At 44.0% G+C, this 22,573-nt stretch overlaps 2 protein-coding genes and 1 long non-coding RNA gene across 4 annotated transcripts in view; 1 reads left to right on the top strand and 2 right to left on the bottom strand.

Annotated features, from left to right (window-relative positions):
• Positions 1-167: 167 nt before the first annotated feature.
• On the bottom strand, positions 168-18,374 carry ACOX2 (acyl-CoA oxidase 2). The gene is made up of 15 exons (XM_068694568.1): positions 18,215-18,374; positions 17,298-17,465; positions 16,134-16,296; positions 13,753-13,904; positions 13,178-13,285; positions 11,916-12,035; positions 11,353-11,468; positions 10,771-10,943; positions 9,267-9,429; positions 8,401-8,591; positions 6,957-7,118; positions 5,883-5,988; positions 2,937-3,154; positions 1,858-1,990; positions 168-904 (listed from the first exon to the last, which is right to left on the bottom strand). Exons 2-15 carry the CDS (start codon positions 17,455-17,457, stop codon positions 842-844), a joined length of 2,028 nt encoding a protein of 675 aa, XP_068550669.1. The 5' UTR covers positions 17,458-17,465; positions 18,215-18,374; the 3' UTR covers positions 168-841.
• Positions 12,590-22,573, top strand: part of LOC137862487 (uncharacterized) — a 12,703-nt gene continuing 2,719 nt past the window's right edge. The window contains exon 1 of the long non-coding RNA XR_011100312.1: positions 12,590-12,768. This is a non-coding gene — a long non-coding RNA (uncharacterized lncRNA). The remainder of the gene's footprint in view (positions 12,769-22,573) is intronic.
• The window catches only part of FAM107A (family with sequence similarity 107 member A), a 25,097-nt gene continuing 21,532 nt past the window's right edge, over positions 19,009-22,573 (bottom strand). For both annotated transcript variants that reach the window (XM_068694600.1, XM_068694601.1), the window contains one exon: positions 19,009-22,113. In XM_068694600.1, the coding sequence (XP_068550701.1) occupies positions 22,006-22,113 (108 nt within the window). In that variant the 3' untranslated portion in view covers positions 19,009-22,005. The remainder of the gene's footprint in view (positions 22,114-22,573) is intronic.

The raw sequence follows: 22,573 nt of genomic DNA, 5'->3' as shown, positions 1-22,573 counted from the left end.
AAAATAGTTGTTTCCTGCCTGCAACATATGCTAAGAAATATCTGTGCTAGCTGTCGCTGAACTATAATCACAAGGTGTTCTTTGCAAAACTTCATTTACTAGCAAGTTAATGATGGGCCCGGAACAACCTGGCTTTTCATAATTATGAAGTCTCATAACTAGAGAAGTGGTATTCCAAATAATACACTTTATTGGAGTCCAAGATTTATCAAAAGACAGTATGAGCAACTCTATTAATGGGAAAGTAAATTCTGCAGATAGTTGATATTGGCCTTGTCTGGATCTTCATTAGCAAGAAATACTTAACTGCTGAGCAAGTTAAGAGCTTTTTTCTTTGTTGAAACAAGTGCATTTTCTAGCGTGCTTCCTGATATAAAAGAGTAAGTTGTTCCTAGAAACCAAGGACCATAATTTTACATTCCTTAGGTTTTTCACTAAAGGTTGCTGGTATTTTTTTTTCTCTGAAGATACTATACAGTTAAAACAAACTGAGGCTGAGCTCATTGTCTTTTTTTTTCCTTAATCTGCATATAGTAGATTTAAAAAAAGAGTAAGACAAATGGTTCAGTTTCTGATACTATCTGAACGTTTCAATTAGAAAACAGCAAAAACAATGCTATTTCTGACTAGACTGCTTCATAAAAGTGGGTACCACTCACAGTTGTTTGGCTTCTGTCTGATTAAATGCAAATGGCTGGCTAAGAATCATGTTTCATACTTGTAGCAATTGCAAATAAGCAACTGATGATTTATCTCTGATTAGCTAATATTGATGCTTCAGAAATGAACTGCTGCACAAAGAGTGGGAAGAATGGCGTGCCCTTCATTTGGATCACGGTCTTCATAATTTCGATAGCTTGTTGTGAAGAAGTGGCCGCAAATACTTTTCATAGGCTGGGCTTATCTGTTTGGAAAGAGAATGCAGCAGTGGATTAATAGCAGTAAAGGAAAAAAAATTATAACCTCTTCCTGCTGCTTAAGACTGATCTCTGAAATGCAGAAATTGGACTATATATATATATATGTATGTATATAAAAAAACAACTTCACTTACGTGCAGGATCTTTCCCCATCAAGTGCTCTGTCCTTCATAACCAGTACACAGTACTTCTCATACCAAATGGGACAGCATACTATTTAACTTCAAAAAATGTGCTTGAACTTGAATGTTTGCTATAGGCAAGTTTTCTGTTCAGCTGTAGACTTTCAAAGGGATTGCTGATTACCACAGTAAACGTTTCACTTAAGGCAAAATGAGTTTTCAAATAGCAATAGCCATTTGCATCATGCAGGATTTTACATTTCTCCACAATATGGATGGATGAAGAAGTGAAAGTAAAATGCTAAAGATGAAGGGTAAAATTGCCTTGCTTAACATTTATAGTCTTTTTGGTTAAACACATTATTAAAAAAATTAAGTATTGCACCTGTAGAAGTACCAGTGAACGGAAAATACCCTGCAGTTAGATAGAGTTGTGCCATAATATTAACTATGTAAACAGACTGCAGTTTTAGCTTATGTAGTACAACATTACGTCAGTGTCATAACCTTAAAAACAAAAACCACACCGGTAGCATGACAGTCCAGCTCCCTTGTACAAGTTCTAGTACTCTGTGTGCTGTAATTCATCACCAGATTGTAGTTGCCCCTCTAGCCCACGAGCTGTTGCATGTCTGAACTAAGACCGTAGGTGGCATAATTGGAATATCGCAGTTCACTGTTCAGAGCGAGATACTGAGGATTAAGAAGTCTTGTGCCATTTAACTTTTATCTGTATAGCTTTGATTAAAAGAAAAGCAAATAATTTCTGCTCTGGCTAATAGAGAATTTGCTAGGCTGTAATCCAGCAGCTGTACCTGCTGGTTGGTGGGTGACTTCTGAGCCCACTCGTAAAGCCGTTGGTAAACGTTTCCATCATAACTGCCGAGTGCAGAATTCAAGCTCTTGTCTGTGAAGTCAAAAGCATCCACTAGTGGAACAGCATCCTTCCTAAGGAGTAGAGGAAAGGCATTTGTATTAGTCAAGTAGGTATTGCTTTGTAAGGGAGAAAAATAAACTTGAAAGTCGGTTGTCCACGTTCCTTGGTCTAAAATACTTGTGGTGGTTTTCCTTTTGCCAAGACTATAGGGAAAATGCTGCTTGTTTTGATTCCTCAGAGGCATGTTCTATTAAAGCCCTGAGATAAGTCTTAAGCTAATCGCCACTTCAGTTCTGTCATTAATTCTGAAAACACTTGCTGTTTGGCTCAGTTCTGTTCAACTCTTGGTTACGGTGTATTCATGTTTCACTCCAGGTGACTTAAGTAGGACCTTACACGCAGTAGCAACTCACTTCTCTGCACCAGATGTTAATCTGCTCTTAACAACACTGAGCAGTGAAAGGTCAGCCCTTTGTGAAAAAGCCTATGTGAGCATTGTGGTAAATAAAACCTTAGCATACTTCGGAAGTCACCTAGTAATAAATAGTGTCAAGCGGATGCATCTGATCTGGATGTAGTCAGAATTGTTTGGGTACCAGTTACAAGTCACCAATGGCAACAGGCTGTATTAGCTGCAGCTTAAGCAGATTTTGCACTGTGTGATCGGTTCCTGTAGCTGCTTCCTGCCAGTGCTGTTTTGACTACATATTTTCTTCCTTTCGCTCTGCTGCAAATGGTATATTCAGGATTTCTTGATTTATTACTCACAATTTCATTTTACAGGACTTTAATTTAGTGATTGCAGGGGAGCTGGACCCTTAGATTTGTTTTGCTGTGAAAATGAGCTCTGTGTAGATGTTTCAGTGAATTTCTAATGCTGCCAGGCAATGAAAATAAAAACTGGGTGAGGTGAATTTATTCTGGAAATGTTGCCATAGGTACAGCAGTACCATTTTATATTTATTGCAGGGACAAACTGAATGGCTGTGCAACTCCTCTTGGGCTAGACTGGCTCACCGAATGACACCCAGGAGGTCCAGGTATGATGCTGTGATCATGTCCATTTGAGCTCCAGATACGTATCCATCATGCAGAAAGAGTCCTGCGTTTGAGAAGATACCGTGTAATGCAAACAGATCACAGAGATGTTTCATAATCTTCTGGATGCCAGCCTTGTTCTCAAGTTTTTCCACAGTCTCTACAAAGTTTTTCACAGTGATGTAGTGGCAGTGAGCCTGGAAAACAAATACAATCAACAGTGAATGCACCTCTAAACACTGCTAAGTAGGCCAAGTGACTCAAACATTCTTGCAAAGAATATAAAACCTTTTCATTTCCCTGGCACTTTACCAGTCTGTATTCTTTGTCTGCTGATTGACTAGGCCTTCTGCATTCATGCCTTACTGCTACAGTAGAGGAGAGAAATGGGGGGTGTATACAGTCAGCACTGGTATTTGTAAACTCAAGAAAACTGCTTCAGCAATCTTGGTGGTACCTCACATATTTGTGATGAATACTCCAAAGAGTTTGTTTGATGGAAACCCATTGGAATGTGCTTGTGTTAATTTCTAGCAAGTGAATGTTGGTTATATACAGCAGGAGAAAAAACTCCCATTGGGTTCAGTGGCTATACAGCTTCAGCTTGGAAAACATCCCTTTCTGTTGGAAGAACATCCAAACTTACCTCTTGTTTTTGTTATTTCAATTAAACTAATAATTTCAGGGTGAGACACCAGTGGAGTGTCTGCTAACTTGCGGAAATACCAGCTCAGCACAGCTGAACTCCAGAGTAAGTGAAACAGGATGACTCCACCTGTTTGAGGGGGTGATTCTTGTTATGTTGACATTCCTCTGGGTGGTTAGTGATGTTGGTATCTCGTGGTTTCACTCCTCTGTTGTACAGTTCTCCTCCCAGCTGTGGGTGTATGCAAGGCACACCTGTGTTGCAGCTCCTCCTAACAGCATGGTCAAGCAGTGTGGAGGTCAGTGTGGACTGCAGAACCTGCCTAAGAAACTGGGTGTCTACTCAAGCAATTAAACTGCGTGGAGTCTGCAGCAAAGCTCTAACTGGTGTCTGAGCCACCCAGCTGAGAGCTGGCAGGCAGTTGTTCATATGGCAGTAGTGTGGGTGAGGCTCCAGAGAAGGTGTGGAATAAGTAGTAAATACAGAAGTGCCCCAAGAATACAGCAGGCTGTTGAGGTTTTAAAGCTATGGGGAAGATAAGGTTTTCGGGCAACTCTTACTCTCCCCGAAGATATCTAAGAAGCCCTGGGGGCCTGGATCCTGTTTTCTGAGGAGCCTAGCAGCACAGTTATCACTTAAAATATAACAGCTAGGCCTCTGGGTATGTTAAGCTCTTTGGAAACTGTTTCCTTCTGTCTAGCCTTGTGCCTAGGTTCTCCTCCTTCTCCAGCAGAGAGCCAGATTCCCCTTCTGAAATGTGGTCTCTCTTTCCCTTCATTCCAGAGACTCTGGCCACCAATTTGAGCAAGTAGAGGAGGAAATGTCTCGTTAATGTTTGTGCACAGGGAGCACTGGACAGAAAGTCTTTCCTAGAGGTAATCTCTGAATAGGAATATTTAATTTCAGTTTCATTCCACTAAAATGTATTTACATTTAAACATTATTGGGAAAGTAATTTTAAAAACGTTGCCTTGATTATAGGAGCTCTCCTCTTATTGTTGAGGCAATTACACAGTTATTCTGCTCTTTTAGGGTGACACACAGCAGACAGGTAACCACAGATAATGCTACTGTGGAGAGCCAGTCATACAAGATCACTTACTCAGTGAGTTCTTGTTTTGCAAGATTAAGTAACTGCACTTATTAGTATGAGAGGATCAATGCTTCTAATAGTTTTGGAATAATTTCACCTTCACTAAGAAAGAGTTTGGCTCATCAGGGACTGAATACAAAGTGGCTGTTCCCTTGGGCTATTTCCTACTATGGAGCATCTAGATGATACTGTTATGTTTATGTGTAGGGTTCCTCTTTCCCTGCAAGGGGCTTCTTGCTGAGTCCATTTCAATTTGGGTTGGTCCTGGCTGAACCACAGATTACAGCAAGATGTTTTTCATTAAAAATTGAATGAAGCTAAAGTAAGCCACAGATCTGTTTCACAATATTCCTTTCCTTAGTGAAGGAAGGAAGGAAGGAAGGAAGACCTTCATAATTGTAGACAAATTGCACGTAACCACATTAAAAAAGAATTTTGCTTCCTGGAGATACTGAAGTATCAGTGATTTTGGCTTTCATTTATATTTAGGTCCCTTTTATCCTCTTGCTTTCTTTTCTGCTTAGTTCTATATTAACCACTTGCTTGGGGGAACTAATGCTGATTCTATTTCAGCTGAAGGAGTGCAGATTGCCTATCCAACCCATGTGAACTGGGAGTTGTTTTTAGGCCTCTAATTTGTCTTTGCTGATTTAATTTCTTTCATCAGTAATTAACACTGCATTATCACAACTTTTCATTTTTTCCCCCTGCATTTATCTTTCCTTGTGAGAGCAGCAGATGTAAGAAATAACACACGTTTCACCCTTGTGGTAACTCTACCATCTTTCAGTAGGGTGGCTTTGGGGAGGCTTTCATCTGAAAGCCATTAACAATGAATTCTTATTAAAAGCTGAACATAAATTGGAGATGGTGTGCTCTCATTACAGGCCATGGGAGGTCTGATTTTGCTACTGGTGGCAGCAAAACTGTGTGTTTTGTCTTCCTTTTGCTTCTATCCCCGCTAGTCTTTTTCCACCTGGCCTATGCAAATTTTTGTTCATAGTAGGAATTTGTTTCCTACTATGATTTTCTGCTGTGCAGACCACAAGGGTGGCATGGTCTTTGTGGTGTCCCTTATATGCTAACAGAAAATAAAAAATTTGAGACTTTTAGGCTAATTGTGCTGTTTCTATTTCATATTGTATCATAATGATGAATGTCAACTAAGCACATAAATTTTGCTAACCTTTGCAGCCTGTACCAGCTGTACTGTGCACTGGTTCCAAGCTTCATGCTTTTTGACTCCTGATTGAATCAAGTCCTGTAGCTTAGCTGCTGTGCTGCTTAAGAGTCTGGAAAATTAAAAAACAAAACAAAACAAAAAACAACAGCATAATACTTGTATATAAATATAGCAGCCCACATGTGCTCATTTCATATTCAGACTTGTGCATGATCAAATGCCAAAATGGCATTTCAACATTTGAATTGAGAGAAGTTTGATTATGCAAAATCTGCATCCAGACCAGCCAGGTACTAAAGGATTTCTGCTTTTACCTTCCATTATAGCTTACTGGGGTTCTTCTGAGTTTTTCTTAAGTTGCGTTTAAGGACAGCTTGCAAAACAAAATAAAGCAATGACAATATTAGATTATGTTGTCTCTGCTTTTCTAAATGGGGATCCAAATCCTGCTCCCATTTACAGCAAAGCTTTCAGAGGATGGCTGTGTTTTTATACCAGTTTGAATGACAGTGGGATCGCTTATCTGTTTACTTGACTTTCAAAGATGACACCTGTATGACCCATAATACTAATGAGACCATGTGCGATACCATTCTGAACTGAATAGTTGAATGAGTAGTTGAAAGGCTACAGAATGAATGATAGGCTTTGTGTTTGCTGTGGTATTAATTGAACACAAATGTCATTTTTTCAGGTACGTGACATTTTAACTTGCTGTATAGGACTGCACAAGGTCCAATTGCCTAAAGGTGTTACTGGATGACAACTCAGTGATGTGGTCTGGGATTTACTTGAGTGGTGTCATCAGCTTTGTACAGAATCAACTCTCTAATATAGTTTTTATGCAGCACATGGCTAAGAAACTTTTGATGTTCTGAACATGAAAGTTTCATATTAAACATTTGACACGGCTGTTAAACCTGTCTGAGGGGTTACGGCTTCATTTTCAGGAGCAGATGGTGCCAATTCTTGTGGAATTCGTTATTCTACCTCCCTTTAAATCAATGAAGAAGCTGAGCTCTTAACACATTTCTGCTGTCAAACAGAGAAACCTTCTTTCCCGTCCTCTGTACTGACCTGATTGCTGTGTGTTGGTAGGCCTCCACATAAATGTCTGGATTGAGAAAATCCAACTTGTTCTTGGCTGGACACTTCCCAGGTTTCACTGCAGCCAGATAAGTGACAGATTGTGGAACAGGCTGTCCAGCACTAGCTGCTGCGAAGCACTTAACCAGGAACCTGGGAAGAACATAAAAAATCAGAACAGTCCACTGTCATGATCTCCATACACCACATGGACATGCAAAAAGTAGAGTGGGGCTTCCCTGGACTGGGTGAGAAACAGAGAAGTGTGACCTATCCCATCAGTGGTCCAAAAGGGACTGAACAAAGGGATTGAACCAGTGATGTCCTTTAGTTTTGCATAGTACTTGTAGTCTGATCTGTGATGGGTCTCAGGGGTAGCCTGTTCACTATATTTAATGTTACAGCAAATCTATAGTAATGCTTTTATTTATTTTTTTAAGGAAGGAACTTCCTGTGGCTATTAGCAGCCTCAGCAGCATGAGTATACCCCTTCCCTGGAAGTGTCCAAGGCCAGATTGGATGGGGCTTTGAGCAACCTGATTAAGTGGGAGGTGCCCATGGCAGGGGGGTTGGGATGAGATGATCTTTAGAATCCCTTCTAACCCAAACCATTCTACAATTAGATATATTGTCATCTTTGCAATCTGAGACTCATTACTGGGAGCCTTAATGGTGGCTTGAACACTCAGTCACATAGTAACTGACATGAGGTTCTTTCCTAGTGCTAAACATGCATCCAAAGAGCATTCCCCACTCCCCTATTTTTTTGGCACCTCAGCTATGACCTGGAGTGACTATGTCTGGCCATGGAAGGTTACAGCATTTTTCACCTGACCTTGCTATTGATCCTGTGAGAAATAGCAGTAATGAGTGCAGAAGCGTATGCATGCAAGCACAGAGCTATGTGGTAGCAGCTTTGTCTGTGAGAAGTGTACTGGCTTTCTCCTTCTAGTAAAAAAGCACGTTATTAAAAGTTCAAGCAGATGTGGTTTCTTTCTCTTCTGTTTCATCTGCTCTGGATAATCATCAGTCTGGTGTTCTTGGAAGCATGACTCATCTAGAATCAGTATCCAACAACTTTGCCTTCTCTGCATCAAACTCACTTTACCAATATCATGTTCTATCTGTTGCTTAAAAAATGAAACTACAAAGCTTTTATAGCAATGCTTTTGCTGCGCTACTAGACTAAGAGGAAAATGAGGTTATGCAGAACAGCACCTGCATATGTCCCCAAACCAAAAATAGAAAAGAGAATCCAATTCCCATACACCTCCATGCCTACTAGACAGAAAACATGAATAGTTATGGCCTGAGTTGTATTTTTAGAGGATGCTATGAGAAAGGAGTAGCTGGTTTTACTGGTTTTTGAGAAGAAGTGGTAGAAGCTGAATAAATTAAGGGGCAGGTTTTCATCTGAACAAATTTGAATTGTTACCTGGCAGTTTGCAGGAGCAAAATTGTGTTCTCCCCTTCATAGATACAAGAGGCAACTATTTTAGTGTACAAGGAAGGGAGTCCACTCAGCAGAGAGTAACCATGTCCTCCGCATGCCCTGAGGCAGATCTCCACTCCTGCAGTGCAGTACTGACTAAGCATAGCTTTAAAGCCTGAAGAAGATGCATGAAGCTGTTTAAAAAACAAGTAAAAAAAAACAGATTAATGGTGAAAGTGTTCCAAAGCAATCCTCTGAATATGTTCACATGGGGTAAAGTTTTCTTTTTTGATTTTGCACAATTTCTGGGCATGAGATCCTTTGCATGCCAGTGCAACACCCAGTCCCCAAGCATGCCTCTTGGTTTCTGACTGGGATGCCACACATGCCCGTGCTGGGCATGGTGTGGTTGGCTTACGCATTTTTGGGTTTCTCTCAACCAGCAGTGGCTTTGGCTGCTCTTGTTAGAAGCATGTGTTCAATTTAGGCTTCCAGTTGCAAAATCGTATGTTGTATCTGCAAAGTCACGTTTTTGGTTTTGCCTCTGCATTTTAGATGAAGTTGTGAAATAATGCTTTGCACCACCAGCTACCGGGAACAATGTTTTTATCAAACAAACATGCTTTCCAAGGACACTGCACTCTGCAATAGTTCCCAAAGCCAACAATTTGGGGCGGTAAAGCAAATGCTGTTGCTGACTGGTTGGGGGCCTAGGATAAGGCATTTCATCCTTTACCGCTTCAGCCTTCCCGTTATCTAGTGGTGAGAGGAATGCTTGTCCAGTTTGCTAAAGTACTTTGAGACTTAGGGATGAGAAGGGCAATGTTAAGCGCAAAACAGCTGTCGGAGCCTATCTTGCAGCAGCTCACCTCTGGCAGTGAGTTGAAGTTCCTCTCCTGGATCTCTTTGTAGCCCCTGTCAAACAGCTTGTGCAGATAGTTGTTGATGAAATGGAAGGCATAGGCTGCTGCCAACTGCGGCAACAGTTTCTCTTGCTGGGTCTGGTAGTCAAGGATTTTTGCTTCTTCTTCCCTGTTGGAAGACAGGTGATGAAGTATGGAAAGCATGAACACGCACAGCCACTGTTAGTTCACCTGAATGTTTTTCATTACCAAGAAGCAGTACGTGAGAGGGACTCAGCCATCTGCTTAGTCTCCCTGCTCTCCCCGGCCCTGTGCTGCCAGCTTGCTAAACCGTTAGACAAACAAGCCCAACTAGGAAAAAAGTGATTTTTCTTCTGTGTTGGTGAACCAGACTGTCAGACTGGAAAAGGCTCTGCGTGATCAGTCAGTACAGAGAGGGGGAACAGAGACTGCAGAAGAGGAAGAGGAGGAAGGGCAGCAAGTTGGCAGGTGGTGTAGCCCAGGTGGTGGCACTGCACCCTGAAAAGCTTTTGGTTTTTCAAACTGGATCCTCTGGTTCTGGGTGTAGATAGGAGAATGCCAGCCTCAGCTGATGCTCCTGCGAGGCAGACAGAGGTAACTGTGCCCTGATACTGTTTTCTGTTCAATCTAAAATAGAAGTGATGAGGTTATAATTAAGCTTGTCTTAATAGCTGCACCTATGCTTATTTTTTTGTCAGTTGTTTCAACTTGCTGATTCAAGTAGAAAGCAGAAAATCTTCTTTCAGGTAGAATTACCTTTTGAATGCACAGTTTGATTAAAAACAGTTTCTTCTCTGCTAGGTCAGACTCCTCAGTTTCTTTGAAAGCACTTGAGTGTTAATTATTTTAAGCTTTCTGAGCTTTTTTTTTTTTTAATGCTCTTTGTGGCTTCTGCTGCATTTAGAATATTTAGGACTTCAAGTGATGAAATTGGTTGTCATAATGATTCAGCATGCTGTGTTCCTGTGTTTGGTTTGCATTTGAAACAAACCACGTTCTCATTAGGAGATTTAAGAGAAAATGTTTGAAATCTACTCAAATGAAAATACCTATTTAAAAATTACAGGGATTTTTACCAGACTAAGAACATTCACTGTTGCAAAATGTGGGTATTGGAACTGTTGATGTTGGATACTGTTTTAATGTTGCATCCATTAGTGGGGTGGTATAGAATAGGAATTCAGAAACTTGTCTGTTTTGTCTGGATTCTGCTGAGTTATTGGGAAGCCAGTTGAGAAAAATAGGTTGCCTGTGTGAATTGCTGAGCTATTCAAACTATGAAACTTATCTCAGAAAAATCTGTAAACATATTCTTTTGTCCTTTGACTGAAGCTTATTAATGTAAATATCAGGAGAGCATGTTTGTAATATTCTTCCTGTCTGGGACAGGAAATAAGCCAATGAAAGCTGAAAAGTAGAAATACAGAGTGGTGTGGTAGAACATGCTGTCAGGTCCCCTTCCCACCGCTGCAGGCTTGCATGGCATTACCCAGGATTTAACTTGGACTGCCGGCGAACTGCAGAGTATCTGATGGCAATGGTGCAAGCTTTCATCAGAGGTAGAATAACTTCATCTGAAAGGAGGGAAACACGTACTGTAGTCATAGTGAAATAATTAATCTTCTGTGACCCACGTCTTACATAGGTGCCATCTGGCTGAACCTAGAACAGAGAGAGCATTTTAGATGTCTTCTTTGATACTGCAACTTCTCCCTACAAGGGATGGTTGTGTAAGTTCTGCGTGTAGAATAAAATGAACACTGAAATATTTCACTGAGAGCAGAACTAAATATTTCCATGTGTGATGGGGGAAACCTGTCTGTTTGAAGAGACACATTCTTACTGCTTTTGACTTGGATATCTTCCGCCAACCCCTAACCTTTGAATGTGGAATTCCTGTTGCAGATTTTCACTTAGGATTCAGATAACTTCTACCCTTGATAAAACTTCAGAGACTTGCATACACCTCAAAGGGAGACTTTTGTACTAAATTTAGGCAGGTCGCTGTCGTCTCTCTGGCTGTGTGAAGAGAGTCTGATTGGTGAGTCTGTGATTTGAATGCCGTACATACCTCACAAAACTTGTTCAGCATGTTCTCTCTGGGGATGCGCACATTCTGCAGCATGAGGTAGCCATTGTCAATGTGCTCAAAATTCATTTTGGGACCAATGTCTCCTGCAGTTATGCCTGCAGCATAAGAAAACAGCCCGTTTATTTCCACCTGAACTTTTTTTTTTCTTTTTCTTTTCTCAAGTTTGCAGCAGGCTGGGGATCCCAAAGGAAGGGCATGTTCAGTTTTCCTTCCTCCTCAACATGGTTGATCTCGCCTGAGGGATGCAACAAGCATTTGAGTGCTTTGTAGTAGCTTGTTTCCATAATCCTGCTATGGTGCTGGCTGGGGTCAGAACTGAGGTGTTAATGCAGAAGTGGTCAAAGCCACCCAGGATTCTGGTTAAGAACAGGGCTCTGCATTTGCCTAGGGATGCAATAAATCTTCCTTTAGATAAAAAGGCTGTGGTTTGGCAACTATAGCCATCTCTGCTTGCTCTCACTGAGCCGAGTGTTTTAGAAAGCATTTATGGACAAAACAAGCAGAGCACCTGCAGAAGTGCTACAGTGTGTGGCAGTGTTTACCTGGGCACAGTGAATGGTCCTTAAGGCTGCGTATCTGCACGATGAAGGGATGCACGCCGTAGCATTTCCCATGCACGTAGAGCTGAGCAAAGACCACTGTATGGGTTGCTGACCTTCCCACTGTGAGGAGAAAAACAGCCACATTGCCTTGAGACAAGGCATGGTAAAAACACTTTCACAGTTCACAGCAGTCAATGCTAATTGTGCACTGGGTGTTGCCCAATGTCACACCCACCCCTGGCGTGGGTCAGGGTGGGTGTGATCCACAGGTGCTGGAAGCTGGAGAATGCCTAAATCTGCATTCTGAGCTGCTCTTGGCTCACAGAAGTCACATAATGAAGCCTGGATGACGAGTCTGCATCACCAGATGGGGAAAAAATAACAAAAGTTCACGCGTTACTGAGGGAATGGGAAGTGCTGTCTGTGTCTGTTCTGAGTAACTCCAGTTGTTACTGGAGACGCTGGGTTTGTATGGGGAGTGTTGCTGTCAGACCCTGGGGCACTGCAGGTGTGGTGCTGCAAGGGGAGAATGGGAAGTACAAAATGATGGTGGTGCTCTGCACCTGTGTACTTCCCCAATGTTAGGGAACAAAGGGAAAAAAAACAACAACTATATGGTGAAAATAAAAAGGCAATGCTCAAGCTGTTATACAAGTCCTCCTGCAAAAGAGAGAAATGTATCTCAGTGCTCCTCCAGTTACCATGATGTGCTCTGTTCCCTTGTGCAGGGGTGCCTGGGGTGCACATCGTGCTCCTTCGTTTGGGAGGTCTGGGAGACCTGCCCTCCCAGGGCTGCAGGGAGATTGTCTCAGTTGTGCCCAGTTGGTGCTGACCAAGTCATCAGACACAGCAGGTAAGTGTTTGATGCAGCTATTAACGATTGTCTGATTTATTTTATTTCCTGTGAAATACCTTCCTAAGGGAGCCAGTATTTTCACTCTTGAATTCTTCATGCTGAGCCTGCCTGTTCTTAGGGATTATCTGCCCACAGCTTTTGGTTGTCTGAGTTTTATTTACAGAGAAGAGGAGATTGATTCTTGCAGAAGCAGGCATTTTCAAGGGCTTTAATAGATAATGGCGGCTTCTTTCTGGCCTTTAAACTTGTATAAAGCCCTAACATCTCTTACTTGCCTCTAGATGTTTGCATCTCTTATTGAAGTCCTCTGCTGGCACCTGGGCCCTCAAACATGGAGCTTAAGCAATACAGGCTGAGGAACTGGAGGAAGCAAATGAGGAAAACCAAACTATTGTGTGGTACTTACTGTCCCCAGGCCACCACTTCATTGCAGAGATCTTTGGTGTGTTCAGTATAAACTCCTGTGTAGTGGTATCAAAGACTGCTGTTGTTTCCAAACCCTGAAGATAAGTTCCTTTAAAAAAAAAATACAAAAATCTCCTGGTGCATCACAAGGGTGATTAGAGAGAGGGGAAGCTCCCTGGAAGCTGGTGTATGTATAATCAGGCTTTTGGGGTTTATTCTTCTGGTGAGAATCATGAAATAATTCCCCAGTAGCCCCCCAGCACACCATCTCCTGCAGAGATTTCTTGAGCCAAATTGTACTTAGGCAAGCTGCCTGGCTAGTGGTGACTGTCCCCTCTAGCCAGTGTGACTGCCTGGCATCTAACCATAAGCTTTCACCCTAGCTCTTGTTATTTTTTTCCACAATGGTGAAACCCAAACGAGGCATCTTCAGCTTGCTGAGGAAGCAAAGGTGTCCTTTTTTTCCCCAGCCACCCCCCTTCAGTGACGCACAGACAACTTGAACTCAGCTCCCCTGAGAATCTGAGCCAGGGCCTTTCATCCTACAGAAACACTGTGACCTCCCTGTAGCCTTACCGTGTCCCAGTTCAGTCTGGGCATAGCTTCCTATGAGCTGGTGTTTAGTGGCAAGAGGAATCCATTTGGCAACCTGTTCGTCAGAGCCCAGGACCGAAATACTTCTCATGAAGACACGGTGAAGGAGAAATGCCACGTCTCCTGCAACCGCCCTGGGGAGAAGGCACAAGTGGTGCTTTTACACTGATGAAGTTCCAGGGATGTGATTAATGCGGCACTGACGTGGTGGCAGTCACTAGGCAGTACCACCTGCTGAATTTTGATTTCTGCGTTGTCATACTCAACACAACGTGCAGCATCAGTACAGCATTGCAGGAAAAGTGTTCTTTCAAGCTGGTTTTGTTCCTTCTTTCATAACATACTTTGCTTAAATGTCACTAGCTCATTATTTTACTTGCTCTTGGAGGAATTAGCTGTTATGAGTAGCAGATGCTGAGCTCCTAAAACACAAAGCCCAGCTCCATCAGTCCTGTGTCTCTGATAGCTCTGTAAACCCTTCATCTTTTTTTGGCTTCACAGGATTTTTTTTCCTGATTATTGAAATCCCATTCTAAGGCAGAGCTAAAAAAATAAAAATAAATAAAAATAAGCCTCCCCCACCCTAAAGCATGGTAGGCTAAATTACTTCCCATTCTGGAGAAACATCTCAGTACGTTGGCTTGTTCCCTGTACTCTTCCCTAGATGTTAGCTGTTGGTTACTGTCAGAGACAAAATATGGGGATTCATGGGGCTTTGGCCTGACTTGATGTGTTTTTTCTTGTGGAAAAATGTAAATCCATCCTGTAACACCTGTTTTAGTGTCTGGTCAGGTCCTTTGCCATCTGCCTGGCCAATAGGGCTACATGCATCCTAAAAAGCACCACTGCTGAAGTTGTCTATGGCAACTTTGGCACAGTGATTTCCATGGTGCAAATCTGATACTCATTTGCTTTAAGCTTTTTCTTTTTTGTAAGAAACCCTAAGAAAATACGGAATACAGAATATGGTTAAATCACCTCACAGATATGAGTACAAGTGCTCTCACACCTAAAAATAAGCGCCTCTGCTGTTCTCATTAGCTTGGCTTTACTGCAGTGCTCTCAGAAGTGTCCTTTTCTAGACAGGTAGCTTTTATTTTTAACAAATGACTGTGAGCTTTCTTTTATACTGGACCTGAGAGAGAATCGGTTGCGTTGAAAAAGTGGGGAAAACTATGAACAAAGAAGTTAAAGGGAAATTGCTTTGATTTACAGAGATAAATTTAATAAACCCCCTGGCAGCCCATCCAGAAATAATGCTACTGTATCTGTGATTTCAAAGCTGACTTTTAAATGTGTGTAAGTGATTCAGCCTGTCCAGCACCAGGACTTTTGTCATTGAGAAGTTATTGCTTGCCTTGTATTTCATAAGAAAAGAGCTGTCCTTCCACGCAGCCTGTGTTCTTAATACAGCAAAATACGATCACACAAGGCTGGCACTGCTGAAGCTCTTGGCATCAGGGGGCCTGATGACAGCAAGCATAGGTAGGACAGACTGTTGAGTTTTCTGAGGTTTTTAAAATTTGGGATATCTTTATTCTGAGAGAGGAGCAAAGAAGTGCTTTTTATTGGGAATGTAATTATCAAGTAAAAGAGCTCTTGATGGAAAATTTCCCATTTACCACTGTAGGAGGCATAGCTTAGAATTATAATCTTTCATATGATGAAATATTGGAAAGTGACTTTGAGCGTCACTGATGATTTGTAAGGTGCAGACATTGCTCTTTTGAAAGAGGCTTTTCAACTTGCCCCTTCTGACTGACAGTGCAACCCCACCAAACTGGCAGCGTGCACTGGGCAATAGTAAGCTTACCTCTGCTTAGTAAAGGGGGAGAGAAGGTGGGGCAAACAATTACAAAGTGGCACTCAACTCCATGCAGAACATTAAGAAAAAAATGTGAGGCATTTTATTCCATTTACCTACAAAATAAATGGTGTTTCCTTGTTGTTTGTTTTTAATTCAATATGGGTTTTCTAGGTAACGAAAACGTAATGTTAACTTTGTCTGGAAGTCAGTAACATAACTGGAACAGTAACACTTAATGGCTGAGGACAAGTATGAGAGCTATGGCACAAGTAAAAACTTGCTGAAGTGAATATATCACGTTGGTGATGTGAACTGCTGTGATCTATCAAGCTGGGTCTGTGTGCTGCTCTTTGAGAAGTTCCCTGATGAGTATAACAATTTTCCCTTTACCCAAGCATGCTGCTGAAGTGAAAACCTGCAGCATGTTTGTATCAAAACCTGATCTGTTGACAGTTGGCCTGTCCCGACCTTTGATCAAGCTGATTCTTGTTGGCAAGCAAACCTTTTAACCAAAAGTTACTTGTACATTTATTAAAAAAAAAAAAAAAAAGGTCACCTGTAGATATATATAAATTCAGGTCCATCCTCTCTCCATCCCATCTCATGCATCTTTTTTTGGAGGTGAACGGCCTTTCTGACTGCTGCTTCATACCTCTCATTCTGGGTTTGGAAATATTGATTTTCTCTGCTAAATACAGGGTCGCGCTCGATCACTTCAACTGTAAAGCAACATGAAGAGTTTATCTGTGTGGGCTGGAGAGCAGCAGGTAGCACCTCAGAGTCCCTGCCATGGAGCCTTGTCCCTGGGGGTTTGGTGGGGTGGCAGAGAGGCACATCTCCTGTGCTTTAGATCCGACTCTTTTACCTCCACATCTGAACCTGGCTTCAACCCAATACAAAGCTGCCCTTGCTGTTTTCCTGTGCCAGCAGCAGGGCTGTGCTCACTGCACCGCAGAGCAGGTGCAGGGTCCCCGCCGGCACCCTAGAGCCCACCAGCGCTCAGCATGCAGGAAGTGCCTTTCTGCCTCGGGTAGAGAACATCATGAATCCATGTGCATGATGTTCTCGTGTACATGAAGCATGCAATCCTACTGACCTTGATCCTTTCTCATCTGATCACAGTATAATGTAGGTTTAATTATCCCTGGAGGTGTTCAAGACCAGGTCAGATGAGACCCTGAGCAACCTGATCTAGTGGGTGGCATCCCTGCCTATGGCAGGGAGGTTGGCACAGGATGATCTTTAAGGTCGCTTCCAACCTGACCCATTATTTGATAATTACAGAGACAAAAGCAAACAGCACCCCTGGTGCACGCCAGTTATGCCACCTGCACAAGGAGATCCCTATTGATACAAGCCTCTTGCTGGGAAGGGTCATCCAGCTGCGATCACAGCGTGATGTGTGTCGCTGTGAAGCACCCCTAGCCCCAGTGCTGGGGCAGATGCCCACCTACATGACTCTCGGTCACTGTATCCCAGTTTAACCTGCCTTGGCAGAGAGTTTGGGAATGAGAACGGGGATGGGGAAAGGCTTCAAAGTGGCTGTGGAAAAGTTGCGTTGATTTACACACGCAAGGGACCTTAACTCCATGCTCCTACGCTCTTTGAAGGCAGTAAGCGAGCACCTGGGAGTACAAAATCCACCATGCAAAGTGGCAGAAAGAGCAGGAGCATGGCACCTTGCTACCTACCCGCAGCCACCACCCAAAGGCTCACTCACCGACCGCCCTCCGCACCCGCGTGTGCTCAGCTCCGCCGTCCAGCAAGGTGGTCAGCCCCTCCACGCTGAAGGAGGCCGTCTGCCTCTCGCTGGCAAGGTCAGGATTCACGCTGCCAAGGCCGATGCCCTGTGCGTATTTGCTGGTGCCCAGCAGAGCCATCCTGACGGCTGGAAGTGATGGGGCTGGTTAGTCGTTGGCACACCTTTAATCAGCTGCGCAGCAAAGAGTGGGTTTAGCCCCAATGGATTTGCCCACACTAGGGGCTGGTGCAGGCAGGTGGGCTGGCCCTGGGCATGGCTTGCACAGGGCCACTTTCTGCAACTATTACAGAGCGCCGCAGTCAGCAAGATTAGGTGTACTTTGTACACAAACAGGCAGGCTTCCATGCTGGTTTAAAAAAAGAAGCCCTGCCTTGTCCTTGTTGCAATGGGAGTGGAAAGAGAGAGCTTGGGGCGCTTCGAGACCTCAAAACATGTGTTGTATGAGCTTTTTATTTAACAAACTCTTCACTTTCGTCACCTCGTCCTTTCCCAACGTTGTGAGAAGAGTCCGGACTTGCACGTTGCACAAATATGTGTTAACGGTGACAGCAATCCCAGCCCCTGCCCCGTCCCCTCCCCAGGATAAGCTGTGACCTTCCAGTGCCTGTTGCAGCAGGGGGTGTTAGTAGTAGCAACAACACTGAGGGGAGGGAGCGTTACTAACAACAACAAGCATTAATAACAATAAAAATGCGATGGGGAGGAGCAGCTCCTTCTCTGGGCGGAGAGCTGCCTGCCTTGCCACGCATTTTTTGGGGGGCAATACCACAAAAAGTTGGATCTCTGAGGGCTTTGCACCGCCTCTCCCACTCCGCGCCCGGGCCTGCCGCCCCGCTCCCTGCCCGCGGCCGGCCATGGCGGCAGCCGCCCCCTACCTGCTCTCGGGGCCTGCCCGGTCGCGGCTGCCGCTGCTCCCGGGGCCGGGGCCCTCGTCGCCGGGGGAGGCAGCGCCCGCCCCTCTCGGGGCGTGTTGCTGAGGCCGGGGCCGGGCCCTGGCGGTGGGACGGCGGCTGCCGGGCTGCGGCGGGCTGGGCCTCGGGAGTAACGCGGCCTTTCTGCGCGGTGGGGGCAGAGCGTGGCCCCCACGAGCTGCTCGGCCACCTGCCCGTGTCCCAGTGTCTTTATATATATACGTTTTTAATAAATAAAACTAAAATCGCACGAAGCACCCTTATTCTGGATAGGAAGCCAGGCGTGCTGGCATGAAGAGGGGAATTTGCCACTTGCTTTGGGGACTTTTCGTTCCCTCTGTGATCCCAGTGACCTTCCTTGATTTAGCAGGGGTTAGATGTGGGTTGTGGTTGTTGCTAGAGCTGCTGTAAAACGTTTATCAAATAACAAGGTGAGCTCGGTAGCATCAGGATTATTTTTCAGTCCAAAACTGAGTTTTTAAATTAAAGCCAAGGGCAACGTGTCTCCTTGGCATTGAGTTGTACCCTGCCAGGCAGGAGGGCGTGTTTGGCCAGTTCGAAATTAAACACATGGGAAGTTTTCGGTAAGAGAGCTTCCACACAAAGCCAGATCCTGCATTTTTGTGCCCTAAGGCTTTCAGCAGATTGAGATGAAGTTTAGGGCTAAGCAACGAATGCAGTGTTGGGTACAGATGGAAACAGCTTGTTGATGAGTAAGTTAACACAGCGCTGATGAACGAGTCACTGTCAGACTTAAGTGGTTTTTATGTTCAATCAGTTTATTTGGCTGTTGTCTGCTTGCATCCTTGGAGCCTTTTCAGTTCCTTGTGGAAAAGAGCAAAAAATACAACCAGTTTAGTTTGTTTCTTCAGAAGTGTCCACATTAAACAGAGCAGTGACAGTTAATGTAGTAGATACACAAATGTAGTATATACGCAAATGTATATAAATGTATAAACACCAACACAATATAAACTATATACCACATAGGAAACATAGTGCAAAAAAATATATATCTTCCATCAATACCCTTATTATCTGTGCCTTCTGGATACATCACATCTATTCAGGAACGTGTTCTAGGGCCATAGAGCGTTAGACCTGAAACGCAGGAATTTGTTTAGGAGGAAACAACATACGAAGACATCTCAGGATCTCATCCTGACCATATCCACACTGGTGTATTTTACATTCTGCTGGGATTGTTGGAGTCCAATGCTCCCTTGGTGCCCAGACAGTGCCACCTCTGTGTTGATTGTAGTGTGACGAATAAGTGTGCGAGGGAGGTGGCCATCAGTTCGTCCAGGCATGGAGAGCTCTGTTTGAGTGAGCTGTGGGTTTTAATCCAACTAAAACATCGCTTCTGAAGCCTCATCACAGGTGGGCTCAAGCATGGGGCGATGCATTGTATATGGAGCTTGGGGCCAGCGCATGGGCTGCCCTACCCTCCCTGTGTCAGGGCTCTCCATTGACTCCACAGCTGGAAGGATCTCTTTTGGTGCTGTTAGCTTATTCTCAGCTAGGACAGTAAGATTTGGCCCTCCCTTTCACTTCTGGACAACCAACTCCCTCTCAGCAGTGCCAGACTGCAAAGGTATGTGGCCCCTCTCCACGCTTGGTGAACACTGAGTTAAAGGAAGACACCTTGAGTTTTTCAGATTATATCTTCGTATTCAAGAAGACCATGGCAAAATACTTCCAACCTGCTCTGAGCACTCAGTTTGCCCAGGCTTCCCAACCAAGGACTTGCATAAGTGCCCCTGTTGCAGACGGGATGAGCCGATAGCACTGTTTTTGCCGGTGCATATGGAGTGACAGATTGTCTCTTCTGGAGCGCATTTCCATCAGTGGCAAAATTACAAATTAATTTGCTTAATTTTTTGGAGCTCTTTGATCAAGGTTACTTGATCTGTGCCATAACCTCTCACAAAACAACAACTCAGTTTGTTATTTAAACTGATGTTATGGATGGAATATTATAAAGCATTTTCTACAGCTGTGTACAAGCATCCTAAGCAACACAATTTTATCTGTGAGAAATCTGGCTTTTTTCCCCCCCTGAAAAAATGCTCAGTGCTGCTTCTCCCTCACAGTTTTTATCATAGACTATGTGAAAAACTTTACTGTGGGAAAAGACAAAACAAATCCTTTCAGATCTTGTTTGACCCATAGGAACCATATGCACTGGGTTTCTGAAATAAAAACCTGTTTAGAATAAGCATGTTGAGTGAGGGCCCGTGCTGTGAGGTGGGGCTCTTGAGGGCTGGAACTGGGTTAAGGGTTTTTTTATAATGCAAGGCTGTCCAGAAGTCTTATATCTGTGTCGCTTCTCTTGACGCATGATGTGGCTCAGATGTTTTACTCAAGTTGCCAGGTTGAGCAACAATCCTCTGAAATGAAACACCCTGCTGGACCAGAGAGACTAGGGAATGGATTAGTAACTTCTTATTAAACACCCCCTCTCCTTATTAAACACCCCCTCTCCTTAATAAACACCCCCTCTCCTTAATTTACGTATGGATCCGCTGCAGGTGTAGATGGTAGATAGTGTTAATCAGGTATCACCTTCCCAGCTGACTACAGCCATTGACTCTTGCCATTCAAGAACCAATGTTGGAAGGCAGTCGGTGAGTTATGCTGTTCAGGCTTTGTAGCAGGGCTGTGTGAGAACCAAGAAGCTGAGATCTACCTGAAGGAGCAATTGTAGCTCTATATGTGGACACCTCAGGGCACAGGTGCCCCATAAATGTGGTGGCCTCTGTCCATACGTGGTGCAAAGGCACCATCTACTTCAGCTTTGCTCTACCAGCAGCAAGAAGATTTTTAGCCTTGCAGTGTGAGGCAGCACTGACCTCTGGAAGAAGGGATAAGAAGCACTGACAAGTGGCTTTGCAGCAGCATCTTTGTGCAGAGAGGCAAGAAGCAGTTTGTTGCTGCTGGCTCTGCTGCCTGGTCACCGCATGCTTCCACTGACACCCATGCTGAAAGCTCCCGGCTTGTACTTTGTGCATGAAGCATTTTCCTCTCACTCAGGGATTTCATGGGATAGCCCAATATATCTTCTGCCTGAGCACAGGACTGGATAAATAGCTAAATAGCTGTTCACAAGCAGGTTTAAAATGCAAATTAAAGGTGCTCATGAAAACAGTTGAACCTCGCTGGCCGTTGCTGAGCTGGTGTGGGCACACAGGGGTTGATTTTTTCGTTGTTTAATGGCAGAGCCGTGCTGCTGGGACACACAGCCTCAGCAAGGCTGGACTCATGTAGTGGCATGATGCCAGTAACTCTTGGGAAAGCCCTTACAGTCACCTGGGCTGTTCTCAGTGACGCACAGATTGTCCCTTGCGCTATCCCACTGGGTTCCCAGAGTTGCAGCTGCCCTCCTATTGTCCCCAGCTTGGTGAGCCCACCTCTGGGGAGATGTGGGGTCCCCCAAACCTGTGGGAATGCCCATCCCTCCTTGCATGGTCACTGTGCCTCAAGGGTTAACCAAGAGTTAGCTGGAAGTTAGTGTGCACCCACAGTCTGGGAGGAAAGGGGCATTGCTTCTCTCTGCATCTCCTCGCCTGAGTACTTCTTCAGTGCATGCTGCACCTTTTCCACCATAAGACCTTCCTGGGATGAGAAAACCTTTTTGTGCCTTCTACTGGAGCAAGTGTTAATAACTGTAAGTAGCCCCAAAGATGCGGCTTTGAATGTCCACCATGTACAGAGATGTCAGCCTTGGTAGGATCTCCAGTGAGTTTTGGCAGAAGCTATGCTGCTTTCTCTTCCCCAGTCACTGTTGATGTTCTTCTCAGGTTTTCTTTTACTTTAATGAATTCTGGAGCATGGTCTTCCTCCTTCTCCTGCTCTTTCTCCAGCTGTAATAAAGAGGAGTCACCGTTATCTGTGTCTGCTACAGGACAGAAGTGCATTAGCTACATTAAAAGTCTGAGTTCATTATTGCTGAGTGTCCAGATATTATTGCCCAGAATTGAATAACTGTGTAAGTGCACATGGCAGTGCTCTCTTTTTCCAAACCATTAAGAGCCACATTCACCCATAGCTTCTTTTTCTGGCCCACTGGAGCATCTATTTTTCCCTCCAGGGAGGAACCTCTCCAGCACGTAAGCAGGGATTGCCTCTCTGTAGAGCTGTCATGGCAGAGGGAGGAAGAGGTTTCAGTCCCTCTGGGTACAGGAGGCCTGTGAGCCTGGGGAATGTTCTCAGCTTTAGGTTATCATCTAAAGGGGAGTAACTCATTGTGCTGCCTCACTTCGATGTGCAAAGCCTTTATGGCTCTGCCCCTAAACTGCCTTGTTTTGTATTCCTGATTCTTCT

This window comes from Anas acuta, chromosome 11 (assembly GCF_963932015.1).
Source record: "Anas acuta chromosome 11, bAnaAcu1.1, whole genome shotgun sequence".
Taxonomy (NCBI): Eukaryota; Metazoa; Chordata; class Aves; order Anseriformes; family Anatidae; genus Anas; species Anas acuta.
This window is presented reverse-complemented; position numbering and strand designations above follow the sequence as displayed.

Bases quoted from the DNA above. Each gene is read 5' to 3' on its own strand.
- ACOX2 (XM_068694568.1), bottom strand. From the start codon at position 17,457: ATGGCTCTGCTGGGCACCAGCAAATACGCACAGGGCATCGGCCTTGGC. The intron at 3,155-5,882 runs GTTAGCAAAATT...TTTGTTTTCCAG, and splicing joins AGCTGGTACAGGCTGCAAAG to GCTCACTGCCACTACATCAC. The intron at 1,991-2,936 runs GTGAGCCAGTCT...TCTACTCCTTAG, and splicing joins GACCTCCTGGGTGTCATTCG to GAAGGATGCTGTTCCACTAG.